The sequence below is a fragment of the Herpailurus yagouaroundi genome, unplaced genomic scaffold, assembly GCF_014898765.1.
Source record: "Herpailurus yagouaroundi ecotype Mexico unplaced genomic scaffold, PumYag 28, whole genome shotgun sequence".
Classification (NCBI taxonomy): domain Eukaryota; kingdom Metazoa; phylum Chordata; class Mammalia; order Carnivora; family Felidae; genus Herpailurus; species Herpailurus yagouaroundi.
Genome location: NW_024412376.1, coordinates 113132107 through 113143309, shown reverse-complemented (window position 1 = coordinate 113143309; position 11203 = coordinate 113132107). Strand labels below are relative to the sequence as shown.

The 11203-nt window shown below is 37.0% G+C and overlaps 1 protein-coding gene across 4 annotated transcripts in view; it reads right to left on the bottom strand.

The window, feature by feature from the left end:
- The window catches only part of CENPC (centromere protein C), an 82332-nt gene that overhangs the window by 14300 nt on the left and 56829 nt on the right, over window positions 1-11203 (bottom strand). For all 4 annotated transcript variants that reach the window (XR_005792677.1, XM_040482169.1, XM_040482162.1 and 1 more), the window contains one exon: window positions 5431-5535. Coding sequence is in view for 3 of the 4 variants with exons in the window: in XM_040482169.1 (XP_040338103.1) it covers window positions 5431-5535 (105 nt within the window). In the remaining variant the exon portion in view is untranslated. The remainder of the gene's footprint in view (window positions 1-5430; window positions 5536-11203) is intronic.

Below are 11203 nucleotides of genomic sequence, written 5' to 3'. Positions count from 1 at the left end.
TGAGGGGAGAATTAGAGAACTAAGTGATGCAATCAAATGGAACAACATCCATATCATAGGAATTCCAGAAGAAGAAGAGAGAGAAAGGGGCTGAAGGTGTACTTGAACAAATCATAGCTGAGAACTTCCCTGATCAGGGGAAGGAAAGAGGCATTGAAATCCAAGAGGCATAGAGAACTCCCTTCAGACGTGACTTGAATCAATGTTCTACATGACATACCATAGTGAAACTGGCAAAATACAGGGATAAAGAGAAAATTCTGAAAGCAGCTAGGGATAAACAGGATGTAACTTACAAAGGGAGACCCATAAGACTAGTGGCAGACCTATCTACTGAAACTTGGCAGGCCAGAAAGGAATGGCAGGAAATCTTCAATGTGACGAACAGAAAAAATATTGCAGCTGAGAATCCTTTATCCAGCAAGTCTGTCAGAATAATAGAAGGAGAGATAAAGGTCTTCCCAAACAAACAAAAACTAAAGGAATTCATCACCACTAAACCAGGCCTACAATAGATCCTAAGGGGGATTCTGTGAGTGAAATGTTGCAAGGACCACAAAGTACCAGAGACATCACTAGAAGCATGAAACCTACACACATCACAATGACTCTAAACGCATATCTTTCAATAATAACACTGAATGTAAATGGATTCAATGCTCCAACCAAAAGACACAGGGTATCAGAATGGATAAAAACATAAGACCCATCTATTTGCTGTCTACAAGAGACTCATTTTAGACCTGAGGACACCTTCAGATTGAAAGTGAGGGGATGGAGAACTATCTATCATGCTACTGGAAGTCAAAAGAAAGCTGGAGTAGCCATACTTATATCAGACAAACTAGACTTTAAAGGCTGTAACAAGAGATGAAGAAGGGCATTATATAATAATCACAGGGTCTATCCAGCAGGAAGAGCTAACAATTATAAATATCTATGCGCTGAATATGGGAGCCTCCAAATATATAAAACAATTAATGACAAACATAAGCAACCTTATTGATAAGAATGTGGTAATTGCAGGGGACTTTAATACTCCACTTACAACACTGGATAGATCATCTAGACACAAGATCAATAAAGAAACAAGGGCCCTGAATGATACACTGGATCAGATGGACTTGACAGATTTAGAACTCTGCATCCCAAAGCAACAGAATATACTTTCTTCTTGAGTGTACATGGAACATTCTCCAAGATAGATCACATACTGGGTCACAAAACAGCCCTTCATAAGTATACAAGAATTGAAATCACACCATGCACACTTTCAGACCACAATGCTATGAAACTTGAAATCAACCACAGGAAAAAGTCTGGAAAACCTCCAAAAGCATGGAGGTTAAAGACCACCCTACTAAAGAATGAATGGGTCAACCAGGCAATTAGAGAAGAAATTAAAAAATATATGGAAACAAACGAAAATGAAAATACAACAATCCAAACGCTTTGGGATGCAGTGAAGGCAGTCCTGAGAGGAAAATACATTGCAATCCAGGCCGATCTCAAGAAACAAGAAAAATCCCAAATACAAAATCTAACAGCACACCAAAAGGAAATAGAAGCAGAGTAGCAAAGACACCTCAAACCCAGCAGAAGAAGAGAAATAATAAAGATCAGAGCAGAAATAAACAATATAGAATCAAAAAAAAAAAAAAAAAAACTGTAGAGCAGATCAATGAAACCAAGAGTTGGTTTTTTGAAAAAATAAACAAAATTGATAAATCCCTAGCCAGACATCTCAAAAAGAAAAGAGAGAGGATCCAAATAGATAAAATCACAAATGAAAATTGACTTACCACAACCAATCTCACAGAAATACAAGCAATTATCAGGAAATACTATGAAAAATTATATGCCAACAAACTGGACAACCTGGAAGAAATGGACAAATTCCTAAGCACCCACACACTTCTAAAACTCAAACAGGAAGAAATAGAAAACTTGAACAGACCCATAATCAGCAAAGAAATTGAATCAGTTATCAAAAATCTCCCAACAAATAAGAGTCCAGGACCAGAAGACTTCCCTGGGGATCTATGAGACTTTTAGAGCACAGTTAATACCTATCCTTCTCAAGCTGTTCCAAAAAATAGAAAAGGAAGGAAAGCTTCTGAACTCATTCTATGAAGCCAGCATTACCTTGATTCCCAAACCAGACAGAGACCCCACAAAAAAGGAATTACAGGCCAATATCCCTGATGGACATGAATGCAAAAATTCTCAACAAGATATTAGTAAATCAAATTCAACAGCACATAAAAAGAATCATTCACCATGATCAAGTGGGATTCATTCCTGGACTGCAGGGCTGGTTCAATATTCGCAAATCAATCAATGTGATACATCACATTAATAAAATAAAGGATAAGAACCATATGATCCTGTCAATCGACGCAGAAAAAGCATCTGACAAAATTCAGCATCTTTTTTAATAAAAACCCTCAAGAACGTTGGGATAGAAGGAACATACCTAAGCATCATAAAAGTCATACATGAAAAGCCCACCACAGCTAATATCATCCTCGATGGAAAAAAACTAAGAGCTTTCCCCCTGAAATCAAGAACATGACAGGGATGTCCACTCCCACACTCTTGTTTAACATCGTGTTGGAAGTCTTAGCATCAGCAATCAGACAACAAAATGAAATAAAAGGCATCAAAACTGGCAAAGAAGCCAAACTTTCACTTTTCCCAGACAACATGATACTCTGCATGGAAAACCGCAAGACTTCACCAAAAGGCCACTAGAACTGATACATAAATTTAGCAAAGTCGCAGGATATAACATCAATGTACAGAAATCAGTTGCATTTCTATACACCAATAATAAAATATCAGAAAGAGAAATCAAGAAATGATCCCATTTATAATTGTACTAAGAACCATAAAATACCTAGGAATAAACCTATCCAAAGACGTAAAAGATCTGTATGTTGAAAACTATAGAAAATTTATAAAGGGAATTGAAGAGAACACAAAGAAATGGAAAAACATTCCATGCTCATGGATTGATTAGAAGAACAAATATTGTTAAAATGTCTATCCTAGGGGCGCCTGGGTGGCTCAGTCTGTTGGGTGTCCAACTTCGGCTCAGGTCATGATCTCGCGGTCCGTGAGTTCGAACCCTGCATCAGGCTCTGGGCTGACAGCTCAGAGCCTGGAGCCTGTTTCGGATTCTGTGTCTCCCTCTCTCTCTGACCCTCCCCTGCTCATGCTCTGTCTCTCTCTGTCTCAAAAATAAATAAAACGTTAAAAAAAAAAAAAATTTTTTTTAAAGTCTATCTACCCAAAGCTATCTACACATTCAATGCAATCCCAATCAAAATTGTACCGGCATTCTTCTCAAAGCTAGAACAATCCTAAAATTTGTCTGGAACTACAAAAGATCCCGAAGAGCCAAAATAATATTGAAAAAGAAAACCAAAGCATCACAATTCCAGACTCTAGTCTCTACTACAAAGCTGTAATCATCAAGACAGCATGGTATTGACACAAAAACACACACACAGACCAATGGAATAGAATAAAAACCCAGAATTAGACCCACAAATGTATGGCCAACTAATCTTTGACAAAGCAGGAAAGAGTATCCAATGGAAAAAAGACATCTCTTTAGCAAATGGTATTGGGAGAACTGGACAGCAACATGCAGAAGAATGAAACTAGACCACTTTCTTACACCATACACAAAAATAAACTCAAAATGGATGAAAGACCTAAATGTGAGACAGGAAACCACCAAAACCCTAGAGGAGAAAGCAAGCAACAACCTCTTTTGACCTCAGCCACAGCAGTTTCTTGCTCAACACATCTCCAAAGGTAAGGGAATTAAAAGGGAATGAACTACTGGGACCACATCAAGATAAAAAGTTTCTGCACTGCAAAGGAAATAATCAACAAAACTAAAAGGCAACTGATGAAATGGGAAAAGATATTTGCAAATGACATATTGGAGAAAGAGTCAGTATCCAAAATCTATAAAGAACTTACAAACTCAACACCTAAAAAGCAAATAATCCAGTGAAGAGATAGGCAGAATACATGAATACACACTTTTCCGAAGAAGATATCCAGATGGCTAACAGACACATGAAAAGATGCTCAATGTCACCACCTCACACCAGTCAGAGTGGCTAAAATGAACAACTCAGGAAACAACAGATGCTGGCGGGATATGGAGAAATGGGAACCCTCTTGCACTGTTGGTAGGAATGCAAACTGGTACAGTCCCTCTGGAAAACAGTGTGGAGGTTCCTCAAAAAATTAAAAACAGAACTACTCTACGACCCAGCAATAGCACTACTAGGAATTTACCCAAAGGACAGGAGTGCTGATGCACAGGGGCACTTGTAACCCATTGTTTACAGCAACACTTTCAACAAAGGCAAATTATGGAAACAGCCTAAATGTCCATCAACTGATGAATGGATAAAGAAGATGTGGCTTATATATACAATGGAATACTACTTAGCAATGAGAAAGAATGAAATTATGCCATTTGCAGCAACATGGATGGAACTGGAAGGTGTTATGGTAAGTGAAGTAAATCAGTCAGAGAAAGACATTATATGTTTTCTACTCATATGTGGAACTTGAGAAACTTAACAGGAGACCATGGGGGAAGGGAAGGGGAAAAAACATAGTTACAAACAGAGACTAAGGAGACAAACTTTAAGAGACTCTTAAATACAGAGAACAATCTGAGGGTTGATGGGAGAGTGGGGGAGAGGGTAAAATGGATGATGGACATCGAGGAGGGCACTTGTTGGGATTAGCACTGGATGTTGTATGTAAGTGATGAACCACAAAAAAGAAATCTACCCCAAAAAGCAAGAGCACACTGTACATACTATATGTTAGCCAATTTGACAATAAACTATATTTAAAATAAACAAATAAATAAAAAACAAAGAACACAAAGGCCAGCAATGAAATATTTATAATAATCCACATGCAAGCTTAGCTCATTGACTTACATTTACCCATCACAGAAAGGAAATAACTTTTAGAGAACACTCATTGTACTTCCTTGCCCACTCTCTACATTATGTAGAGAAATATGATAAGAAAGTGGGATGAGAACAGTAAAGGGAAATAATATCTGCCAGTCATAATTTTCTCATATTCTGATCTAGTGACTCATTTTATGCATTTAAAAACCCTGTTTAATAGTATGGAATAATAAAACTCTATAAAGCCACACATTCACCTCAAACTGCTACCAAAGAGAGAAAAAGAAAAGCATCTCTATAGTAATCAGACAAATTTGTACTTGAATCTATTCTTGACTCATTTTTGAAGGATGATGATAAAATGAGGTAATCTAATATTAAGATAGTGCTTGAAACGTAATATATATAAATAAACTGTGGCTATCCTCATTATTTTTTATTGTCAGATATTAAAGTGTCAATTGGAATTTACCTGATGGCCTTCCATGATAATCTATTCGCTCTCCTCGCCAATATTCCAAAGGTTTCAATCGTGTTCTCTTGGTCCTGCGAACATCTGGTGTGTTGGAAGGCAATACTGTAAAAAAATATTAAACAAAAATGTATACATATAAATGTTTAGTTGTATGGTACTTTGTGTGGAAAAACTGATATTACCCTATAGAACACTAATGTTTCTAGACAAACCAATAGAAAAACAAAATTTTACAATATATTTGTGTTAGTAATTAAAGAAATGCCAATGTAACAATAAACTAAAAAATTGGCAAAGATTAAAAAACTTAACACTCAGAGTGAATGAGGTTAAAGAGGCACAGAAATAAATACACTGTAGGTGGAAATGTAAACAGATTGAGGATAAATTAGCAATAACTATTATAATAATCTTTGATTCAGAATTTAATTTATAGAAAAGGAGTTTGCAAAAATATTCACAATAAGAGCCAAAGCTAGAGGTGGCCCAAAATGGTGGAGGCCCTCCAATATAGGGAAGACCCTCAATTCCCATTCTCATGGACACACTGAACCCACACCTAGATATAGAGCAATTCCTCCTGAAGAACTGAGAGCTGACTGAACAGGTTCTGCTCAACAAAGGACAGAGGGACACAGAGAGAAAGGAGAAACAACACACAGTAACATCAGAAACCCTATCCTGATACTGTGACCTGCAAAAGGAATGGATGTCACTGAGAAATGCAGATTCACCTGCCCTGAGGCACAAAAACAAAAGAAAACAAAACAATACAAAACAATATAAAACAAACAAAACAGTGGTTTAAAGGGTACTGGACCCAAACTGAAGGAAATTCATTTACTAACCCTACAGCATCTGCCAAAAAGTGGTGGAGCTGCCAGAACTCTCTCCAGATCAGAGGTGCTGGCAAGCACCATTGCTTATGTTCTTCTACCTTGATAACACAGATGGGATCAGAATTTGGGTGCTCTAGCTAGTCTGCGAGGGTTGCTAGACAGCCCCAGGACCCTAGCTAGCTCCAGCTATCCTCACAGCGTAGCACCCCATCCCTGCACCCTAGCTCCAGCCATCCAACCAAGACAGTGCTGGCATGAAGCACCCAGGGACCCCCTCCATCCTACCCTTGCTCCAGCTCCAGCCATCATGCCAAGGTGACCCCAGCCCAAGCACAGTCCAGGTCCAGCCATCCCACCGGGGCAGCCTCAACATGAAATGCCCCAGAACCCCCAGCCCATGCTCACTCTGGCTCCAGCTGGCCAGGCAAAGCTGCCAAGCACACACAGTCTATACAGGTGATATTCCTACACAAGTCCACTTCTTCAAGACCAAGAGAGGAAGCTGTTCTAATTCAGAGAAACAAATAGAACATTAGACAAAATAAGGAGACAAAAATATGTTGCAAACGAAAGAACAAGATAAACCACACAAAAAAAAAAAAAAAAAAAAAATCTAAAGGAAATAAAAAGGAACAATCCACCTGGGGCACCTGGGTGGCTCAGTTGGTTAAATGTCCGACTTCAGCTCAAGTCAAGATCTCGTGATTCGTGGGTTCAAGCCCCACATCAGGTTCTGTGCTGACAGCTCAGAGCCTGGAGCCTGCTTCTGATTCTGTGTCTCCCTCTCTCTCTCTCTGTCCCTCTCCTGCTTGTGCACTCTCTCTCTCAAAAATAAATAAACTTAAATATATATATGTATATATATGTGTGTGTGTATATATATATATATATATATATGTATGTATCACTATACATTAACCGAAACTAAATAAATAGATAAACAAATATTTTTTAAAAGCAGCAGAAAAAAAAAGCAGTATCAATAAACTGAAACTCTTATAAATAATCATTACAACTTTTAAAATACTTTGGTTGTTACAGTTTATCATAACCATCTATCTGGCTTTCTGTTAGAAGTATTTCTTCAGAATTCTCAAGAGCTAAGTTTTGGAGTCAAACTTACATACTAACTATACCATGAACCAATTGTGAAATATCACAGAAGCTAAAGTCATTCAACCTCTGTAGTTTTTTCCATCTGTCTAATAAGGATAAATAATAGAACCCACCTCATGGAGTTTTGTGAGATATAAATTAATATAATGCTGTAAAATGCCTGATATATAGCAATTCATTAAACAGTAACTATTACTGTTTTTTTCATTCATTCATTCATTACACCCAACACGGGGCTCAAACTCATGACCTCGAGATCAAGAGTCACATGCTCTTCCAACTCAGCCAAACTTCTATTACTTTTTTTTTTTTTTTTTAATGGGCAAAGCTATATAGTCAAGAATGTTCATGGTAGTACTATTCATAGTTAGAAAACAAAAACCAGTTTGAACACCATCTAAATGCTCCACAGTAGGAAATCTGTAAATCGAGGTAGTTATGTGCACATGTTTGTATACATAAATCCACTCATTTTACCTGAACAATGCAAAGTTCTATATACTAAACTCACTTTATTGGCTATATAATTAAATCCCTATGCTCTTACTTACTGTTTGTTAGAAATTTCCAATTCTGAAAGTAGTTTATTAAAATTTCCCAGTCTAACTGTACTGTTTAAATAAAAATCTTGCTTTTTCTTTCTTTCTTTATACATTTTAGTTGGTAGGTTGTTTGGTACATAAGAGTTTGTGATTTTTCTATTTCATTAATGCTTTATTTTATCACTAATGGCCTTCTTTATTCTGTTCAGCACTTGTATTTTAACCTTAAATTCCACTTTGCCTAATACTAAAATTACACTATTTTCTTTATATTTACACTAGCCCACTTAATTTTTTGACAATCTTTTATTTTAAACCTGTGTTAAGTGTTTCTTATAAACACATAAGTCAATTTGTACTATTCAACCAAATCTGAGAGTCCCTACATAAGAGGAATTCAATCCATTTACACTTATTTAGTATAACAACTAACATATTTCCTTTTATTCCTTCCATCTTACTTTATACTTACTAGTTATATCATGCTTCTTCTTTCTCATTTTTATTGGTTCCAACAAATGCCCATTTCTTTTTCCTCTCTTCCCTTGGTCATTTCAAAGTTCTACTGTGATTTTTCACTCTAATATTGGTCACCTTCCCATTCCTGACACTCAAAAGTCAAACTCTCATTTCTCCATGATTATACTTAAAACATTATATAACCCTTACCAAGATACACTCTCCTCTCCTTTTTCTCATTCAGTAAAATAAAACTTTTAGACTACTTTTATTTTTTTTAATTTTTTTTTATGTTTATTTATTTTTGAGACAGCATGAGTGGGGGAGGGCTAGAGAGATGGAGACATAGAATCCGAAGCAGGCTCCAAGCCATCAGCACAGAGCCCGATGCGGGGCTCGAACTCACAAATCACGAGATCATGATCTGAGCCGAAGCTGGACGCTCAACAGACTGAGCCACCCAGGCGCCCCTAGACTACTTTTTATACCACTCTTTTGCCACTACTCTCTTCCCTACCATACTAAGTTTTATTAATATAGTCTGGATTTCAAGGTACTATTACAAAAATCATTATTTAGCACTTATAAATCCCCATTCACATTAGCATTAGTTACTAGTCACACCCCAAAGTAATCAGCAATGATTCACATACTTGTATAATAATCCTCTCCCCTAAGATATATGTGTGAACTGTGACTTTCTTCTCATTTCGAGAGTATGGCGATAGTAATAGTAACAATATATAATCCTGTGATTACATCATGATTTTATACACACACACACACACACACACACACACACACACACACACACACACATATATGACAATATATAGGATATTATACATTTAAGACACCATCTAGCAGAAGCAGAGAGAAATTCTTCCTTGCTGGCTCTGAAGAACCAAGGTGCCACACTGTGAAGGGGCCTCTGGAAAGGGTCATGTGGCAAGGAACTGCAAGTACCCTTTAGAAGCTGAAAGTAATGGCCCATGGCTGACAGCTAGCAAAACAGGTACCTCCGTCCCATAATTTCAGGGAACTGAATGCTAACAACCACATTAGCTTTGAAGAGGACCTCAGATGACACCACAGCCCAGGATGATACTTCAGATTGCAGCCTGTGAGACCCTTGAACAGAGGACCCAGCTAATCTGTGCCTGGGCTTCTGACCCACAGAAAATATGGATAATAAATAAATGTGTGTTGTCTAAGCCACTAAATTTATGGTAATTTAGTACATACCAACAGAAAACGAATACACATTATTTAAATTTAACCACATATATTACAAGAACTATTCCTCATCACTGTTTCCTCTCTTTGGACTCCATTCTGATTTATCTACTTGTTTAGAATACCTCACATGAGTATTCTGCCTGGAGGATTTAGAGTAAACTCAATCTTTGCATTATCTGCAAAGTAAATTCACTTACCAGTAAGAAAAATATGTTGGCCAGATATAACATTATTGGATTATAATACATCTCTAGGCTACAGATGTTATTTTATTCTTCCAATGTTACACAGATAAGCAGTGCTAGTCATTTTTTCTCCTTTATCTGTAACCTTTTCATTCTAAAAGCTTCCCTATATTCTTGAAATTTAGGTATTTTATTCACTGATGACTAGAAGTATATCTTTTTGAAGGATTTTGACTAAAAGTTGGCAAACTCATTCAAATTACAGATAGGAGCCAATCTTTAATCCGGGGGTTTTCTTTAACATATTACTTGTAATTCTCTCTCCTCCATCTGTTTCTCTTTTCTGTAAATCCTATTCTTTGCAAGTTTTCTCAACTGTCTCCATGTTATTTCCATTGCATACCTTTTTTCCCCTCATGATTTCCATCTTTCTATATTTTGTCTCTGAGGAATTTCTTCCATGTCAACACCAGCTACTAATTCAGCTCTCAGTAACAGTGACCATCTTTATTTTCACTTCATCTACCAACTTTTTAAATTGAAAAAACAGGGTTTTTCAATACCAGAAAGTTTTCTATGCTGTAAATGAATCTTTCTTTTATTGTTAAAATTGTTATCTATCTACTGCAAAATTCTAGCTCACCAGTAGCTGACTACTGTTTTTAGGCATAATGCTTGATTTTCCTCTCTTTAGTTGATAAAGCCCCTGCTGAGGAACATTTTTATTTCTTTTTGCCTACTCTTGACTAGTTAGCAATCCACTTCAAGACAAGCATTAAGCACTAAGAGTCTCTCTTCATTGGGCCCAAAATACTGACAAGATGTGAGTTTGTGGTTGAAGCAATCCAAGGAAGTTTCTCTTCCAGTGAGTGGTTCTCTTCAGGTACAAGTGCAGGGGCACTCCCAACCTCAAGCACAGAGAGAAACATACAAGGGCACTCCAATCCTACAAAGGTGAGAGGTCCCATGAATCTTGACTGGCAAATATCTCTTTGGGAAACACAGAGTTTTAATCCTCCATGACCTCTCCATGGGTTCCTCAGCTCCCATCTTTGCCTACTTATTTATTCCAGTTACTGCTTTGTTTACAAGTCAACTGGATAAAAACAGGAGTTGTCAGGGATGTCATATACCTAGCAGTTCTATTTTACAGATTCTCTGCCCTAGCTTTTAGCCTAGGTGAAACCATGCTTCCTACTATTACTATGTGAAAAAGAGTGAGAGGGATAAAGGATTTATTAAGTGAACAATAAAGAAAATCATTGGCCGGAGATGAGTTATTGTAAAATTCATGAAAACTAAACACTTGGTTTTAATTTATCTGTCAATTAATCCAAATACTTCCCCCTGCTTCAGAAAAATTAAGTCCTACTTAGTAACAGAGATTTTA